This window comes from Diceros bicornis, chromosome 24 (assembly GCF_020826845.1).
Source record: "Diceros bicornis minor isolate mBicDic1 chromosome 24, mDicBic1.mat.cur, whole genome shotgun sequence".
Taxonomy (NCBI): domain Eukaryota; kingdom Metazoa; phylum Chordata; class Mammalia; order Perissodactyla; family Rhinocerotidae; genus Diceros; species Diceros bicornis.
This window is the reverse complement of record NC_080763.1, coordinates 17,011,920-17,032,392: the sequence shown is the minus strand read 5'-3', so window position 1 is coordinate 17,032,392 and position 20,473 is coordinate 17,011,920. Positions and strand designations below refer to the sequence as shown.

At 43.3% G+C, this 20,473-nt stretch overlaps 1 protein-coding gene across 6 annotated transcripts in view; it reads right to left on the bottom strand.

The window, feature by feature from the left end:
• Positions 1–20,473, bottom strand: part of RAD51B (RAD51 paralog B) — a 648,418-nt gene that overhangs the window by 77,263 nt on the left and 550,682 nt on the right. For 5 of the 6 annotated variants that reach the window (XM_058567173.1, XM_058567174.1, XM_058567172.1 and 2 more), the window contains exon 10: positions 11,187–11,265. In XM_058567173.1, the coding sequence (XP_058423156.1) occupies positions 11,187–11,265 (79 nt within the window). Of the gene's footprint in view, positions 1–1,193; positions 1,713–11,186; positions 11,266–20,473 lie in introns of those variants that run through there. The other variant, XM_058567176.1, reaches the window with a different exon arrangement.

Genomic DNA, 20,473 nt, shown 5'->3' with positions numbered 1-20,473 from the left:
ACAGAGAAGAAAGCGTCTTTCTTAACTTCTCAAATGATCTCTTAATGTATGAAATGAGCCAATTCATGCAATAAGAATTCATAGGAAATGTACATTTAATCAGCTGCAAAAACTCAGCTTGGTTTTCACAAATGTTCCATTGAAGACCACAAGTTCTCAAAATGCACCTCACTCAGAGGGAGACAAATGACCACAGTCTGGAAAGCCTGTACTCCCCCTTCTTCTGGGTCCACCTAAATCCTTCTCACCTTCCGATGCCCAGCTCATCGTTTGCTCTCCAAGAACACCTTCCCTGATTCACTCCAGCTGAATAAAGTGTTCCTCAATTTGCCCTTGCAGCACATGGCTTGGACATGCATCGATCAGATCACTTTATTTTATTCTGTTTTATATTATAGTTAGTAGTATATGAGTCTTTTCCATTCCTTGTAGTACAGTTCCCAAGGACAGGGCACATATCCTATTTTTTGAGCTTCACCTTAGCACTTGTATATGCTCAACAAATACTGAATTGTTAAAGGACTTAGTCATTCCACCATTCTTCACTGATCTGAACGTACTCTGTGCACAGCACTCTGTTGGGCACTGATAAGAGGCACGAGATAGGACAAGACTTGATTCTAGCCTCCAAGGCATTTAAAAATCTCTGAAGGGGGAGCAGGTACAAAGTGACTCTATAGAGGACAGCTTGGGGGTCACTAACAACTTGGGTAAGAGAGGTCCCAAAGCCAAAGGCTTGGAAGATTTGATGCCCGACTTTGAAAGGGCTGAAGCCCCCAGGCCTTGCACTGAACCCAGCCTCGAAGCTTTGTCTGAAAACGTCATGGCAGTACTAGGGAATAGGCTGAGTGTTCTGCTGGAAACAACTAAATTATCCTATGGGTCACCAGTTGATTTATTTGCTAATTGACTGGCCCAGTTTTGGGCTTTAAATGTAAAGAAATCATTTCATCCTTTATTAAATACTGCATGAATCTCACTCTTTGTTCTGCATGGCTATCCACAATATACTAGTGAAACTTCGATTTACACCACAATAGTGGTGCCACTAATGACCTTCCAAATGCCACTAATACCATACACGTTCTGCTTCTCAGCTGGATCCGAACCTGTCAGTGAATTCTGAACCCATCGACCTCCCTCTGACACAAGAGCAAACCCCCACACCCATGCCCGCCCCCAGCCTCCCCCATCTTTCCATGATTTCATTTCTGAATCGGTTACTCTTTGGAGACCCCAATTCCTTTACACCTACTCTTTTTATTTGGTGGACAATACTTTATTCGGAAATGTTCCCTCCTGTAATTACAAATCCTGTTAGTCATCCTCCTCCTCTCCCCAGGGGGATTGTGGGCTTTAATTAATTAATTTGGTTAAACCTCTTTGAGGTGCCTGGTTGAAAGGTGCTATATAAGTGCAAATTATTATTATTATGGCTGTTGACATCCCATGGCGGCAAAGCCTTCAGCCCCATGCATCTAGAGAACTGAACAAAGGCTTCTTCATCTTCACCTTCCCTGCTAGGTCTGAGATGGCTGGCTCAATGGTATGAGGGCAAATCTGTTACCATCTCAACAGCAATCAACTAATTAATCCCCATTATGTTGGCTTCCGTTTCCTTCTTCCAAGCAGCACAGTCCTGTTTCATTTCACAAATCACGCCCCCATCAGCTCTAGACAAAGGTCATAGTGTCCCTATGGCCTCTGTTGGCCTAAAGGAAAAAAAAAAAAGAGGGAGAGAAAGAAAGTTTGAAAAAAATGTTGTTGTCATGAAATGCACTAACTTCTCCCTAGCAGTCTAAATAAAACTTCCCTTTCAACAGTGGTCCACTCACACACATACTTGTCTATTACCTGGGGAGCCAACAGCCTCACAAACCAGAGACACGCAGAAACACAGCACAGGTTGGGGCTAAGGCCCTGCAGCCCTGGCTGGACTGCCGATAGCTGTAGACAAAGGGGGCGTCTTTCTGGGCTGGCTGAGAAGAGGTCATCCAGAGAAGTGGGAGCCCCTCTTTGGCTTCCTTCTCTTCCTCCTCTACCCCCAGGTTTCCCCTGAGAAAGCCAGCTGCGATCTGTAGCCAGGAAGCACTCACAGAGGCAGGGGACCAAGATATAGATGTTTTGTGCTACACCTAGCACACCCCAGCCCTTAACAAATGCCCAGTACTTCTACTACGATGGTAGCCGTTGAGAGCAGCCCTGTGGGGAAGACTTGGCCTCTCGAAGGGACGCTGCTGACCAAAATGCTCCTTACAAGGTTGTGCCTGAGACCCTTTGTTAGTGTGGACGTGGGTGAGCCTCAGGGGGTCATGTCTTCATCTGCCTCCATTTATCCTCCCTATTGAAGGGCTCCTTCAGGACATCGGTCAGTCTCTGTGGGAAGTGATTTGGAGAGCAACAAAAGAACTTGGCCCTTTGGGGGGCCTTCAGAATTCAGTAAACATCTGGACACGGAAGGCAAGGTTCTCAAGCAGTCTAGCTGGGGAGATGTCAAAAGAGAGAAAGAGCTGTGTGTGTAATGCAAGCTCTTAGTTCTGTGGCAACATTTGTTGTAGAAAAACACAGACGCCCTAGTAGGTAGATAGGAAGATTTTTCAAAAGCTCCTCTATTTGTCAGTTTTTGTGAGTGCAGTGCACTGTTTGTCAGTTCTCATGGCATGTGTGAGGAAACAGGAGTTTTGCGTGGCCTGGGAGCTGCATGTGATGGATGCTCTGATTCTGTATGTACTATGAATAACCCAGGGTTGCACAAGCCTGTCCTGGGAGTTGTTGTTAAGCATTTCTGTTATCCTTGAAGTTTGTAAAGTACTTTCTAGTCAAGGTGACTTGTTGGATTCTCATCACAAGCACATTTTAAGTGACAAAATAATGAAGTACGAAGGCTAAGTGATTTATGTTTTATCACATGGTAAAACTCAGGATCTGAACTCTTGACTCTCAGCGTTCCCTTTATTGTGGAATCAATCCATTTAGAACACATTAGTCAGCATGAGTCAACATTAGTCACATGGCACTAATCAGCATTCCCTAGTGTCCCCAAATCTATCCTCAAATAGCAAAAGAAAGTGGCCTCTGTCAAGAGACAATGGAATGCCATTTTCATCAGTATTCAGGAGCTGACACCCAGTTCAAGTTCCAAGTACTCTCGGGAACCTCCCTCAGTCATCCTAGTTGGAATAAGTCTATGTCATCTGTCCTTCCATATCCCATTGTTTGAAACCTGAAAATAGGTGTCATGGTTGCCTTTGATTGAACTTATTTTGTTTTGAGCTAACTAGATTCTGAGCTACTAAAAGGAAGGGACCTTTATTTTTTCAGCCTTATATCCCCCTGAGCACCATGGTTTGATAACAATAGATGCTCAACAAATATCTGCTGAACTGAACTCACTGAAATGGAGCTTAATTCATATTCCAGAAAGAACACCAAGTCCTTTTGGATGAGGTTTTCAAAGAAAATCAACAACCTGAATTGATTTAACATCTTTTGGTATTATTACCTGGGCATTTTCACAAATGCAAATTGTTAACTCTGCAGAGATAGCCAAATGGCTTCCAGGTTCTAAAAGAGGAGTGTGGATCCAGTTTATCCATAGTCCAGGCCTTGGAATAAAGATTTTCTCTATAACCTTATTCCAACTGATATTTTGTTCCATGTTTTAAAAGAATGTAGAGACAGGAGAAAACATTTGGGAAAAAAATGTGTTTAGTCTTTGACTTTGGACCCAAATTCATACCCTGCCTTGTGCCATAAGCACTAGTAGCTCTTGTTCACTTAAGTATCTTTCTTGCATAGTGCATGATAGCAAATCATTAAAGTTTCTGCTTGAGAGAGATTCTCTTTTGGGCGGGGGACCAAGATTTCTGGGTGCTGGTCGTTGGTGGCTTACTGACTGATATCCTACTTCTCTGCTCCAGACTCCACCAAAAGAGGGCCCTGATAGTATTTTTCACACACAACATTTATGTTGCATTTCAACATTATGCAATGATCGCAGCCCTAGGGTCTGTACTATTGCACCCTGGGGCCTAATCTCTGCAACTGGGCTCCTCTGAAAGGGGTGTGTCACTGAATATTCATCTCCCCTTCTCTTTCAAGGTAAAAGAACTCCCAAAATTTAGCTGAGCATATGGCCACCCAGATAAACAACTACATTTTCCAGCCTTCCTTTCCACATATCTACAGACTGGCCAACATGATATAGGCAGAAATAATGTGTATAACTTGTGGTTAAAATCCTTACAGGAAGGAGAATGCCCTTTCCTCCTACCACCATTCTCTACCCCACACAAATCCTGCTACCTGGATGGACAACATGATGCTGAGCCATTTTGGAATGACAATAAGGGCAACATCCTAGATGTGATGGGGCAATAAGCTAAGATCCTGGGTTCTGGACAAACACATGGGGCCAAGTGGCTATACCAGCTCTGGACTGCATTCCTCCACAATGCTATGTGAGAAAGCAGTAGATCTCTATCTTGTATGCCACTGTTAATTTAGGTTGTTATTCCACTCAGCCAAACTTATAACCCAACTACTCTCAGGAACTTTCTTGAGGGATTGCTGTATCAGTGTGACTGATCCATCTCAGCTTAGGATTTCAAGATTCAGGAGGGGTCTGGAGTATACCAACAGAGGCTCATAAAGCCTGAGAGATAAGTTGCCAAAGGGGCTGCCATGATGAAAAACGAGGGGGCCCAAATCCACTTCTAATTTTATAAAATCTTAGGAGTCTAGGCTGAATATTGGGAAAGGGCTACAAACCCAGTTTTGAGGCAGTGAACATCACTTTACCTTTCTGGAACTTAGTTCTCTCACCTGAAAATAAAGGTGGTGAACAAAAACTAAAAGCTCTCTTTGTGGGAAGTGCGCACAGGTAACTTTAGGAGAAGTAATTTTTGTCAGTTAATCCTTCAAGTATATGCATAAAGCACATGCACCATGCAGAAAGGCAGAGAGGCCATGGAAAGCTTATACCCCAATGGCAGAGATAAAAGAGTCATCCATAAAGAATATATAAGAAAATTACATGTGGAAAGATGACAATAAACTTATATACAGCTCCATAGAAATTGGTCCACTACCTCCAGAGGAAGTGTAAATGGGTAAACCCCCTTGGCCAGCAATTTGGGAATATATAGTAAAGATAAAAATGTGCATATTCTCTGACCAATCATTCCACTTTTTGATATATACCTAGAGAAACCCTCACACTTGCATACCAAGAAACATGTGCAACAGAATTTATTAACTTAACAAATAATTGAAATTTCCATCAGTAGGGGAATTGATAACATGTGGTATATTCATACAATGGATGTGAATACCTCAACTAAAGTGAAAGAACATGATCTATGTGTAGCAACGTGGATAAACTGCAAAAACATAACGTTGAATGACAAAAGCCAGTTGTAGAATGATGTGTACAATAAACTATTTATGCACATTTGGAATGCACTCAAAACAAATCATTATATTGTGTCTAGATTCACATATATGTAGAAAAGTTTTTAAGAAGGAGGGGAAGGATATATTACCCTGGAGAACTTTTACTTCTGTGGAGGAGTGTGGGGTAGGGAGGGACCAGGGATAGGTACAAAGGAATGTTGAATTTTGTCAAGTTTTATTCCTATAATTTAAAAACATCTGAAACAAATATGACAAAACTTTAACATTTGTTAATTCTGGGTGTTAGATTCATGGGTTTCATTATTTTCTGTACTGTTCTGTATTTAAAATATTTTTCCACATTGAAAACAAAATCTCTCTTTGAGGCTAAGAGGCAGAGTAAAGGAGGGAACAAAGCAGAGGTCAGTGTGGGTAGATGTCATGGAGGGAGGGAATGTGGAGTGAATGTTAAAAGAGAAGAAGAGAACTGGGCACATGGGAGTCCTTCCTCATTTCCCCTGGGAAGCTCCTCACTGAGAGGCAGGCAGAAGTCCCAAAGGACAATGCCTTGGCCTGGACGAGCTTTCTGAGGCTGCAGTGGCACCTGGCAGCCTGGAGACAATGTGACAGGCCTACTCTGCCCTCTTCTCTGTGACCTCTGGGAGAGGAGTATACTCTCTCTGCTCCATTGAATCCCAAGGCTCTCTGCCCAGGTTCTCACAAGAATGCCAGACCGTGCCTGGTGTGTGGGTGGTATTGACCAAGCAGACACATCCATACCTGGATGGAAACAGATTAAGAATCTTCTGGGTCACTTTGAGTCCAAGGGGCAGAAAACATTTAGATAGGTTACTGATTCAAGGTGAAATCTGATGAACTCAGATGGTAGTATTTGGGGGAAAAGAATTTTTCAATAAATCATCCAATTGGCAAAGTGACTAAGAAAATGAGGTGGAAGAATCTAACCTGACTTTGTGACAAGGGAACAAATAGAGGAGATTAATGCCTCTCCCAATATGCTTCAAAAGGCGATCAAACAACCATTCTTGATTTTACAAGAAAAATGAGGCACATAGCTTTCCAGCTCTAAAAAAATCATTGTTTCTTTGTTTTCTGGTTTCTTCCAAGTCCCTATACCATGTGGTTGGAAAAAAAGGAAACTAGTTTCATTTCCAGAACCTTCTCTGGACCTATCTCAGCGTGCCCTGGGCTCCTCTGAGGTTCCCCAGCCCCATCCCAAGGTTTATGCTGCTCATTCAAACGTAAACTAGTAGAGGACAGCACCAGAATCCAAATTCAACCTGTCATACCGGATCTGGATTTAAAAAACTATATATAAAAAACACAATTCTGTCCTACTGAGAAACGAAGCCATTATCTTCTGTCCTGTTCAAACAACCTGGCTTTTGTTTTTCAAATGCTCCCTAGATTCCCGAGGAAAATTAGAGTGTAGGGCAAAGGAAGAGTGAATAAGGAAGAGCCCCCGCTGAATGGACCTCTTTATTCTCCCGGGCCAGCCCCTCTTTCAGGATCTGCTTCTTTACCAGATCAGCTGGCCATTATGCCAAGAGTCTGTCGAAAGCCAGGATGGATCTGGGAGAGCCTGGCCCTGGGTTTTGCCTAGGCCTCCTGCAGCATCAGCAACAACCTGGCTCCTTTCAATTATAGAATCTTTATTCCCGGCCTTGACACAGAGGCCCAGAGGTCCCAGCTGTGTTCTAGGGGGCATAACATTTGGGGCTTGCTGGGGAAACAAAGGACATGACCAGAGCAGATGTGGGTCAGGTGGGTTCAACGTAAACGCTCCCTTCCCTTCTGCATGAGGTTCCGTGGGCCCACTCCATTAAAACCAACTCCCAATTCCTAAATTCCCAAAGTCTGCTCCTGCTTTTCCCTCTCCACTAGGTCCCAACACCCCTTAGCCTCACTCTGAGCTGGCCAAACCTCTGCTTTTCCACCCAGCAGGCACTGGGGCTTTCATAGTGAACTCTGGGGACAAAAGGAAAAACGGATTAATGGGCTCCTCCCCCAACCCCTGCCACCTTTCCCACTTCAGTTGCACAAAAGGGCTGAACTCTCCCTCTGCTGGGACCTGGCTCTTCTCAGAGTCTGAGCCATCAGGAAGCTGGTGGCTATGAGCTCCCTCTCGTTTGGGGCCAAGTATTTCAGGGTCTTGAGCCCAACCATGAGAGGCCAGGACCCCCAACAAGTGCAGGATGGACAAAGAGGATGCAAACAGCGTGGTATTACCATGGTAATGGCCTGAGCCAGGGGGCCTCCTGAAGATGCTGGGAGGGTGGGTTTTCTTTCTTTAACATTTTCTTTTTTTTGCAAAAGGAGAATAGTTCCGCTTTCTATTTTACTATAACAATAGCATGGACCGGCTCCTTCAAGTGTTTCAGAAAGCAGCCTGAGAAATCTCTAACCAAGCCCCTCCATCTCTCCAGCCTGCCGTTTTATTGTCCCTCCCATCCCAGTGAACAAAGGGGCAGCAAGGGTCTAAGGCCCCCAGTTGCCGGCTGTTCTCAGCATCCTAATCCTTAAGAACCAGTAAGGGGAATGGCCTGTGGAGCCAGTAAATCGAATTTTGGCCTCACCTTTTATTCTGTCCCTCTGCTCATGTACTCAGGAGCTCTTCAGGTATTATAAAACCTCCTGGTTAGCAGGCTGGGAGGAATCTTGGGGCTTGCTAAGGGGATAAACGGCACCTAGGGATCATTCCCACAGTCACTAACAGCCCCGTTCCCCCAAAGGGTAGGCTGTTCTGATTGTTCTTTCCCACCGCTCCAGGCTGGCTCCATTACAAAGACGGAATGTCAAGCCACAAGTGGCTGGGCTGGCAGTTTCTTTTGTAGTTGGTACCAGAGGAGCTGCCCTCACTCTTCCAGCCCTTTGCCTCTCTGTCTCTATGCCCCTCAGACGTGGAATGCACATTCTCCCCGGAGCTCTGGGTACCAACCTCCACACCACCTCCAGGCTATCATGCCACAGCAACCCTCACACAAGGAAAGCTTCTTGGCCTTGACTGCTGGTAACTTTCCAAGGTTACCACCCAGGGATCAAAGGTTTCTTTGCTTTAAACCAGGGGAATTGTGCAGGTGTTTTTTAGCTCAGTCATCTGGTAAATGTGGGGGAAAAAATAAGCTTTTATGTTCTGGTTTGTGGAGATCTCAAGGGTACAGCTCTGCCGAGCGAAGTGAATGATAAGTACACCATCTCCTAGGAGGATCAGATAAAGCTGAAATGGGAAGGCCTTTAGAGATCACCCAGGCCGATGACTACAACCCAAGTAAGAAAAACATCTTGCACTGCAACCTCTGTACACAAACCTGTAATTCACATACACACACATACAATCACACAACAAATACTCCATGAAACAATACAATAAGTGTGATATAATCTGATAATTTCTCTTCTCCTCTATTTCATTTTTTTAATGCTGGTTGTGATTCATTCATTTTATTTCACAACCTGCCAATGGGTTGGAGCACCATTTGCAAAGCACTGAATCAAGGGCAACATGGTCATTTTCAAGTGCACTAAACTAGAGTGCCAGAGATTTTCTCAAGATCACACCAGAGCTGGAACAGAAATCCAAGGGGTCTCTCCAATAAAGGAGGGGTCTCCATTTTTCTGAGGAGCAACCTCCTTTTTGTTTTCCCAAAGTCTCGGCAGTACATAGCTAGAGGGGAGGGAGTGCCCAGAGGTTTATATTCAGTGGCATTGCTGAGAGGGGCCAGGGGTTCTGCTGCCTCTGGAAACCTTAGAGAGAGAGGTGTTGCCTGGGGGAGGGGGATGGAGAAAACAGCTTTGAAGCAACCAGGTGAGGCTCTGTGGTCTCCTAGACATTTTTATTTACTGGTGGGGTTTTTGCGTCATTGGGCACTTTCCTGAATGTTTCTCTTTCCTGGACACACAGCTCCAGGTTGGCCTCCTTTAGTAATCCACTTTCTCCCATTTTCCAACTTTTTCTAATAGTCTTGTTTTTTTTTTTTATAGTTTTTTAACCTCTACCAATTCATTGTATTTCCATTCTCTACTTTCTCTAAACAACTTCCTCTTTCCTGTTGAAATCATGACCTTAGCAATGAGCGTCAAAGAGGCAACTCTGTGATCTTGTTCCCATAAATATTATCCTAAAAGTTATCCAAATTAGACCAGCCTTTGAAATGCTGTTTACCAAAATGCCCAGTGATCAAGATACAGGCACCATATCAAGGCTCTCAATACAAGCCATCTGGGCAGAACTGGCTATTTTCCTCCTGAAATTGTCTTGCAATCTTCCATAGAACTTCTTGAAATCTTCATCTAAGTTTGCTATTTACTAGACTCCTAATCTTTTAAGAAAGGCTCTAAAAATGAAGAGTCAAAAGCCACACTGTGCATGGGGTAAATACAAGTCCAGCTCTCTGATTGCTTATTACTTATACACCCTTAGAGAGTATGCAACAAAAGGGCCTGCTGTTTGCTTTGCTTAATCTGGTCTTAAAATCTCTGCTTCTTTGTCAGAAAACAATATTTGCAATTGTAAAAAAAATATTTACCAAGGAACTTGGATAACATAAGTCAAAGGCTAAGAGCCAAAGGTCAGTAGTTCTTACCCCAAATTTCCCTGGACCCGAGTCCCTGCTGTGGAGCTCAGCTGCACCAAACAAACACGCTGCTTTTCGGGTCCATTAAGAAGCAGGCGTTTTAGAAAGGGAAGGAAAGAGGACTGTTCCTCAGTCAGAAGCATGAACTCTCCAGCCTGCCCCACAAAATTCCTGCTAGGTCTTTGCAATGCAATGTGTCTCCATGGGGATACTGCAGGGACTTGCCTGTTTCACAAATCTGGGAAAAATACTCAACTTACAAAATCCTAAAGAGCAGATGTTCCTCCAATGGATGCCATGACAATATGCTCCTCTGTGGTTCAGGCCAGATGTTCACTTATGCATCTTTGTGGATGGGGCCTCCTGCCTGACAGCAGGGGACAGATGTGTATCCTGAGCACTTCTGTGGGGACCCTTCTTCATCTACAAAGCGGTTTCGGACATCTGACCCTGTGGACTAAGTTCAATGGTGTTTGAATTTACCCCCTCATGTTCACTGTTTTCTGGACAGATCTGCCAGATCAGACGCCTTTCCTAACCACCAGAGGATCCAGCATCTGGGAGTGAACCACCATAGTAGATCAATCAGTGCCAAGTTGTGGCCTTGGGGCGCTCTACATGAGTCAGAACTCAGCACCTTCCAAGTCCCAGGCCCATGTCACAAGGTGCAGGTTAGCAAGGCCTGGTCCTCAGTCAGGACTTGAGCACAGGGAAAGGAAACAGAGTAACCAGGAGGGTGAGGAAGCACGGCTCATGGAGCCATGACAAAGCGCCCCACAGGCTGCCAGCCCAGATGGTTCTTCAGCCTGCTCAGCAAGTGGGCTCTGAGGCAGTGCTGGGTCCTCCACGCTGGTGTCAGAGACTTAATGCCTGGTTCCTCAGTCCATAGGATCTGTGAAGAGGACTAGGGTGGTGGCAGTTCCTAGCTTGCTTGGTTTGACCCTTATTCTTTGGTTGTCTCACTGTTAGGAAATTCTGTAGTTCTCCCTCAGCCCCACCTCCACCTTCTGTCAAATTCTTGCCACAACTGCGAATCTCTTTTTATCTCATCAAGATAAATATCATTGGTCAATTTCTCTTGGCCTTTGATTCTGTCCTGAAGTAGCTTCCATCAGGAGCAGAGCAGTAATTATCACCAGCAATGGGCAGCACTGAGCACAGTCAGCTTAAAGAAATGGCTTAATCCAAGAATCTTACCTTGAAGAACCAGGCCTTCCTTCTTGATGGTGTAGACAAATGAGGTAAAGGGAGCCAGAGGGGACTTGGCAATGAGAATCTGCACATAAAGCATATTTTCCCAGGGTTAGTCACGGGAGATATCAGAGATGAGCCTCTGTTCACTCTCCTTCGCACTTTGAGACAAAGTGGTAACATATGACTACAAACCATAAGGTCTATTTAAAAAAAATGATTTTAGAACCAAATGAGTGTTATTCTTTTAATCAGCTGATCATCTTGGACAGCTGTACATTTATTCTGACTGTTTTGCCACCGAATGCCATATTCTTGAACCGGTTCTTTTAGAAATAAGTTTCATTATTTTAAGTCACATGCTTAACAGTTATCTTTCTGCCCAAAGATAAACCTAGCTTGATTCTCTAATTTTATTCAAAAACTTAGCTATTTACTAAAAAAAAAAAAAAAAAAATTCAAAGCTACCCTTAAAAGATAAAGATTTACCATCATTGTAAATATTAAAAATAACTTGCTAAAAGCAAAGCAATAATCGGTTGCTCTGTTGGCCCCAACTCTTCGCCAAGTCTGTATTCTTACCCTTTGCCATGTGACTGCATTTTTTTGTTACTTAAGGTGTAGACTATTTCCCATGGCCCTTGACTGTGGGTGCGGCCATATGACTTTTTGGCTACTAGGTTATGCCAGTTCTCAGTCTAGGCCTCAAGAAGCCTCATGATCTCCACCTGTCTCATGCTTCTACTACTTCCAGAGAAAAGTATGTCCAAGCTAATCTTCTATCTCAGAAGGAGGTTGAGAGACACCTGGAGCAGAGCTGGCCAGCCAGGCCCAGCCTAAATAGCTGACCCCCAGGAGACCCACCTACACATTAGTTAAATGCTTATTACTGAATGCCTCTGAGATTTTGGTGGTGGTGTCATGAAGCATTATCAAAGCAAGAGTTGACCGATATACCAGCCAACACAAAATATCAAAAATATTTTGAGTAAGGACATTCTCCTAAGAAGATACCTACTTTAAAGGGATGGCCATTAGGGCATTAAAAAAATTAGTGTCGGGGCTAGCCTGGTGGCGCAAGCGGTTAAGTGCGTGCGCTCTGCTGCCGCAGCACGGGGTTCGCCGTTTTGAATCCCGGGCGCGCGGCGACGCACCGCTTGGCAGGCCATGCTGTGGCGGCGTCCCATATAAAGTGGAGGAAGATGGGCATGGATTAACATCCATGCTAGCCCAGGGCCAGCAAAAAAAGAGGAGGATTGGCAGATGTTAGCGCAGGGCTGATCTTCCTCACACACACACAAAAAATTAGTGTCATTAACTCCCCTTGTCACACTTCATATGGTTCTTCAGAACCTCTAAGGACTGGTAGATTATTTTATTATAACCTTTCTCTTGAAGGAAGATAAATATCAGTTTCCTGTTTTACAAATTAACATCATCAAAAATAGAGCCAGTTTGGCACAGAGCCACTTAGGTAATCAGGGAGGCAAGGGAGAAGGAAGAAATAATTTCAAGTAACCAAAAGGCTTACATGTAATATCTCAATCTATTTCAATTCAACAAACATTTACTGACTGTCAACTATGAGAAATGGTGGAATGATGTGCAGAACGATCACAGGTTATACTCATGAAGTTTGAATCTAGGTTCTTCCTCTAATTAACTTGGCATCTATGGGAAGGCCTGCAATTTTCCCATAGTAGCCACCGCCCCCCCCATCTTCCTTTTAGTTAACTGCCCAGGTTTCAACATTTCTCTGCCTCTTTTGCAACTAGGTGTGGCCACGTGACCAAGCTTTGACTAACAGAATGTGAGTACAAGTGACAGGTAGAATTTCCAGATTATGTCTTCATAAGAAAATTGTGTGCTCTTCACTTTCCCTTTCCCCCTCCCAAGGGCAGGAACCAGCTTCAACCACATGGACGTGGACATCCTGGGGGATGATGAACCAACACAGGAGAAGGCATCTAGGTGACCTCATAAAGCATCAATGCCTCCCATCTGGGGTCACCTATCCACCTCAGGACAGAGCCATTTTTCTGAACCACTGTATTTTGGACGCCTTTATTTCTACGGGCATAGGTTGAATTCCAACCAATACTGTAATTTGGACAACCTAACTTTTTTGAGTTTCAGTTTCCTCACATGTAAAATGGCAATAGCAACACCCACCTAAATGGGATTATTGTGAAGATTAAATTAAGTATATAAAATGCCTGTCACTGTGTCAAACTAACAAGAACATTTCTGACCAACTCATCACATATGCTTTCCAAGTACCCCTCAACTTTCACTCATCAAAAACCAGTACACTTTGCTTTTATCAGAAGGATTCACCTCAAGTTGATGCTCAATAATTTTTATAACTGCTCTAAAGTTATCTAGATAAACTTGCTCATCATTCTCAGAACCAATGAGTAGATGGTATAGGAGGGCATTTATATCTTCATGTCAAAAACATCTCACCTGAAAATTAAGGTGGATCCTTTCTGACAGAGATAGTTGGGGGATGGTTCAATGGGAAGTTTATGGATGCCCATTGGTAGGGGAATGGCATGGTGGAAGAGAGGACAGTGCTTTTCAAACTTTAATGTGGGTATGAATCACCTACAGCTCCTGTTGACACGCAGTTTCTGATTCAGCAGATTTCGAGGGGGGCCTGAGAGTCTGCATTTCTAATAAGCTCCCAGGAAATGCTGATGCTGTGGTCCATAGACCACATTTTGAGTATCTGGGTTCCAGGAAATATCCTGATTGAAGAGTCCAAGATGGAGAAGCAAGAGATAGGAGTCCTGGAGCCAGTTAGGAGGCTATTGTGATAATTCAGGGATGAGATGACAAGGGCTTAAACCACAGCTGTGTCAGAAAGAATGGGGAAAAAGGAAATGGATAAGAGCAACATAAATCCTTTAGATCAAAGAGCAATAGAAAAAAACTAAACATATCCAAAACTTCAGATCTTTATTGTCTGCAGGAAGCAATTGGATATGAAATCAAAAGGGTATAAATAAATAATAACCAATAAAGTTCAAAAATCATATTTTTGAAAATTATATTACCATTTTTATTTTATAGACTGCAGAATCTGAGACTCAGAAAAAAAAAGGATGTGATATTCCAATGTAGCACAACAAATGGCATCTGAGCCTAAGCCTTCCAGTTCAGTGGTGCTATCTCCATCATCTGACTGCTTCCTCTCCCAGGGAGCACAGGCCCACTCTGTGAACAAGCCTGGAGACCCAGCCGGGAGGACCTCACGTGGAGGGACCTCACACTTGGAAGGCCCTCCCTTCCAGGGAATCAAGGTCACTAATTAATGCCCTGCCCTTCCCAAGCAGGGTTTAAAATGGGTTATCAAAAGGATGCTTTGTGTGCAGTTAGAAAGAGGAAGTGATCAGTTACGTCACATGAATCTCACTTCCTTTTTTTTGGAAAGAACTTCCAGATTGATAGATCACAGGGCTACCACCAACACAAAATGTCTGATTTTCAGCAGAAAATGAAACAAATTCTCAATAGCTTTCTGCTTAAAGTGAAGACAAGTTGGGCTGGATGCTAATACCATTAAGTGGATTGATAAGTGACCAAAAGATCAATAGCAATCTGGTGAGGGGTAGCAATCTCTAGTAGAATGTATTGGATTCTAGCCTTGGTCCTATCACATTCAACATTCTTATACACCGATGGATTCAGCCACATCCCTACAACAAATATGGGATCCAGCAGGGAATAGAACCGATAAAAACTGCTACCCTAAAAGAGCTTATATTCTAAAGGAGGTGAAAAGATAATAAATAAAAAAAATATGTGGTATGTTAGATGACTACATGTGCCATGAACAAAAAAAGCAAAGAAAGAGTATAGGAAGTCTATTGGATTGAAGGAGGGGGTCAATTTTAACTAGAGTCGTAAGAAAAAACCTCACTGAAAAGGTGACATTTGGACCTGTGATTCATGTAATGAAACCCATTGATGGGATGCTGAATATATAATATAATATAACATAATATAATATAATATAATATAATATAATATAATATAATATAATATAATATAACAGAAGACAAAAAATTTAGAGAAAGAGTTAATATATTAGATAAGACAATCATAATATCAAAACAAATCTCAATTTGGTTAGTCTGTTGGGACAAATCCTACAAATCTTTTAGGATGCAATTTTATTGAAATATATGTAAGGCCTTGTCCTTGAGAATAAAGGACCAACTATTGGTTACAGAACGGAGGAGATGAGATATGGCATTCAGGACGGTTGGTTAACCACAGTTCAATATGAGTCAGTTGTGAGATGTGGTTCACAAAAATCTAGTGTGGTCTCAGGTTATATCAATGGAGACACAGTATTGGAACAAGGGAAATGATGGTCCTGCCCTCCTCTTCATTCAGCAAGCCATGCTTGGTGCAATGTGTTTGGATTGAAGCCCAAATTCCAAAAGGGAAACTTCAAACATGAGAACAACTGGAGGAGAACCATCAGCATGGTTAGATACCCAAAGCAACCTGTAAACATAAACACTTCAATGCAAACCTGATGGTAAGAGGCCTGGGGTGAAGTTGCATATTGCTTTCAATGTGAGTTTTTTGATCTGGAGATTCTGTAGTGTCACATAGTAGAGAGCGGAAGTGTAAATTAGCTTTCTAGCCCAACAGATTTCAGAAAAAAGTGATGCTTGCCATGCATCTTGGTGAATGCATATGGACTCTCCCCTTTTTCAGACTTGAATCAATACCCCACAACCTTGTGCCTTTTTGCCTTTCAAACTATAAATTATCCTTTTCTATAGCAAACAACTCTCCCTAGCAGATAATTTAGGCTGCTCTGGTTCAGATGTTCAGTCATCCCATAAATTTGGGGTGTTCTAATCATTGTCTGACTTGGGCTGTTGTTAAGTGTCATTCTGTCTTCTTCAATACATAATGCCCTGTAAGGAGGGCTGCCTGCTTAATAAAATTCCAGGGCCCTAGTGAAAAATTTTCATCACAATCAACTCTGTGTGCAACATGTGCAGTTGGCTTTGGAACCCTCTGAGGGTTCACAGAAATACATAGTTGGGCAAGAATGAATGCAGACACATGTGGCTTGAGAGCCTAGCGCTCCACAGGGCAGGTGTGTGGTATTGTGAGTCGTTAATCCTACTTTCAGTAAACAGCCAGGTTGTTTTTTCTTGAAGGTTTCCTTTATATCAGACCGGCTCTACTTTAACTATACTCTAATGAATATACTTTCTCCTCTCTTCACCTATTCTTGCAAGGAAAGTGGTCATCAATATTTTTAAATTCTTTTGAGGAACATTGAAGGTATCTCTACTATGTACTAGATGCTGGGGTCCAAATCCCACTACCAGCTGGAAGTAATTTCCATTATTCGTACCATCCACCCATCTATCCATGTACTTATTCAATCCACACGTATTTGCTGGCACTTTCTTTTGTGCCAGGCACTGTGCTAGATGCAGAGGATATAGCAGGGGGCAAGGCAGATGAGGTCCTTAGTCTCATGGAGCTGACATTCTGGTAGCAGAAGACAGACAATACAGGGAAGCCTTTAGGCCTCTGGGCTTTTTTTCACTTTGACATTCTACTATGAGCCCCTCATTCTTGGGCAACTCATTCATTCATTCAATCCATCCATCAACAAAGATTTACTGAGTAGCTACTATGGGCCAGGCAGATTCAATCTGCACTGTGTGAATTTGCACTTTTTAAAAGAATGCCATCTGTTTCCACCTCAATTTATTTCTTAGATGAATGTTCTGAATTCTCAAGGGGATTTCGAAGATCAGGGGCATTTTCTTTGATCCCACACCCCTCCCTTCTATAGGGCCCAGTCTAGCGCTTTGAATGCTGTGGGCTCGTAAAATGACTGATGGGCATTTTCCTCACTGTACTTCACTTTATCCCTGTGCTGTATGTGAGAAGGTTTCTCCCAATTTACTAGTGAAAACACAGAGGCCTGGGTACTCTAACATGTGGAAGGAGAAGTCACCTTTGGAGGTCACTGGCCTCCCCATTACAGACCCTCTTCTCCTTCTTTGATGTCCCTCCCCACAGGTGCCTATTTTGCTCTGAGCAAATAAATTGTCAGTGAATTTTCTTTAGCTCTAAAGTGACAGCTGATTTAAATCTTCCAGCGTTACCTTTTCAGTTGTGTTTGCATGTTAATATAAGACTCTCAAAGCAGAGCAATGGATCTAAAATGGTAAAATGTCCTACAGGTTCGGGGTGGGTGGGGTAGACTTCCAGGGTTCCCACAGTAACGATGATGATGCAAACGTTATTATGAAAACATTATCCTCACAACAACCTGTTGAGGTAGGTAGCTTATAAGTGCTGAAGCCAGGATTCCAGCCCAGGCCATCTGGTTCTATAGGCCATACTTTTAACCACCATGATGCCCCTAAGTTGTCATGCACAGATTGATCCACTTCTCTGAGATAATACATCAAATGAGGCAGAATACATAATAGCAAACAAGGGCATTTTTTTTCCTGCAGCATGAATATATTGCATGATTCAAGACAAAGAAGGGATTGGGACAGGGCATCCATGCAGGTTGCCTCAGCTGTTCACAGGCTTCCATCCTGGCAATCTTCCTTCTGCCCTTCATTTCTGAATATCCAAATCCTGCCTACTCTTTGAACCCCAGACAAATGCCACCTCTTCCAGAAAGCTTATGCCAATTTCTCCAGCTTGAGGTAACTTCTCTCTAATCCCATCACACTTCATCTGTACCCCTCACTAGTACCTACTGCTTTCTCCACTGTTTTACAGTTAACGTTACCTGAATTGACTACCATGTATTTGAAAGCAGAGACCATCATCATCATTGCTGCTTCTTCGAGTCACACCAACCTCCAGTACGGTGCTGTATACATAACAGAAGCTCAATTATGAAACGCAAAACTGAATGAGCGAATAAACGCACAAATTGGTGACTCTCAGAAGCTCTGACTCATACCCACTTTGAGGACTTTCTGGCACCCCTCCCCAAAGCTGGGGGACGTAGAAGATGCCATAGAAAAGAGCGGGCTGCCCAATCACTGCCAAGATTCTCAGCTTGGGCAGGCCCAAAGTCAAGTCTTTGGTTTGAGTTTGCCATAGCATCACATGTTTTTCCTGGCCTGATCCCACTTCCAAGAGGCTCCGAGAGTGGAAAAGGAGCCATAGAATAGAAAGTACTAGGCATAGGAACCTCAGGCCTCCTCCAGAATGGTGACACCTTCTAGGGATAGCGCCTGTGTCCTCCTTGCAAAGTATAGGTGTGGCCCTCATCTGGAGCAACGCAGGCCAGCCCTGCTCCTCCACGGGTGGCCAGAAAGGCCACTGTGGAAGAAGCAGCACAAGGACGTCAGGAACCTTGGGTACAGGCTATCCTGGAGGCTGCTTTTATAGATTCTGGCAGATTACATGAGTTCCTGCATAGAGCCCCCACTTTAGGAAAAAGTGAGTTTTGCCTTTGTGGCCCAGGAAAGCAGACATGAATAGGCAGCCATGTGCTGCGGGTAAGCTGGCACTGATTCTCCCACTTTCTCTTCTCTAATTCCTCTGCCAGGCAGGCTTCCTTTAACACTAGTCATGAATCCTTCCTCTCTTCAATTTCCTTCCCCTTTCCACCCACTATCCAAATCTCACAATGGTTGAGGGTGAACGGCAGAGTAAAACGAGCCAGCAGGGGGAAAGTGTAAGCAGAATTTCTCCCCGTAGGGGCAGGTGGTAGGCCTGGCTGTCTTTCTATCCCTGCTCTCCGCTATAAGATGTAGGGCCCAAAGACAATGTAATATGTTCAGCCAAGAAAACTGGAGTGAGAAGCAATTGAGATAGATAGCTCAGAAATATGATTTTGCATCATCCACAGTTTCCTATCTTGCTAATTTTTTAACCCTATCTCAGTCTCCCTCAAGATCAGCAAGATTACGTGGTTGTTGATGTATTCAGTGGTGATGTCCTTGTTGAATGCATCTAATACTTTCATCTGCTTGCAAGGGTCCTGCTGAGACATAAGGCAAGAAACCCACTGACTCTGAAATGTCCTTCAACAGGGACCCTATTATCTCACTTCAACTGGATGCCTGGGCTAATAAAACCCATTGCTAAGCTAAACAAACCTTTCCTCTAGCTGTGCCAAGCGTCTGCAACAGAAATTCTTCATGCCAGGGATTTTCCTCCTTGTCCAAGACTTAGAAAAAGGTTGTTTTCTCAGCTGCTTTGAAACCCAGGAAGAGAGCCAGGGAGGCAAACAAGCCAGTCAGTCTTGCATCAGATAATTCAACGGGCTTTTGATAACCTAAGTCTTCTGTCCCTTCCCCAGGTTGACCTAACTCTCCAAGCCAAGGGACAGAAGGGCCGGAAATGCTCCAGACAGGAAGATCTCTGTGGCTGGAAGGAGGCCACAGGATCAGGGGGGCTTGAAGTGTACCCAGTGATCCTCAAAGGAATTCCCTAGTCATTGTGTTAAGAAGAGCTGGAGGGAAAAGTGGCCGAGGTCCAGCTCCCAGTCCATATCTGGATCTTATACTGATTAGAATCTGCTTCATCACTTCGCAAATCCCTCTCCATGGAACACTGAAGCCTCAGTACCAACAGCTTTGCAAGATTATGAGGGGAGAGTACAGAATAAGTTTTACGGCATCTAAACTGCCTTCTCTAAATAGGGGAGTAGGATCTGTAGAAGTAATATAGTGCTGGAAAATGACAGGGTGGAAAAATGAACTCTATTTGAGCAGGCATGAATTTACTCATTTACCTACATGTGGCCTACTTCACAACTTTTCCTACAGAAATTGGGGCAGAAATTGAGCTGATCTGAATCTCTAATGAAATATAATTCTAGACCCTGGGAAGATTCTCCTAGAAAGTTTGGCCCTGAGCCTACAAGACCTTATTCCCCCAGAGAATATCACTGCTCTTTTATCATCTCTCTGGTGACTGTTTAAAAACATTTACCTATAATACATCAGGTTCCCACAATATATAAACGAAAAGAGCTAGCTCCTCAAAACAGTAATTTCTTCAGATCAATAGGATATTAACTTAGCAAGTTATGGGAATAATAACAGTTCAGGGTCAGAGTGGCATTTTAAGTTTATTATTTTTATTTTTCAACATTTTATTACAAAAAATTTTAAATATACAGCAAAGTTGAAAGAATTTTATAGTGAAGACACAAACTTATCATGTAGATTCTACCATTAACATTTTATTATACTTGTTTTTATCACTTATCCATCCATCCATCAATCCATCTTATTTTTTTGTTGTTGCATTTCAAAGTTGCA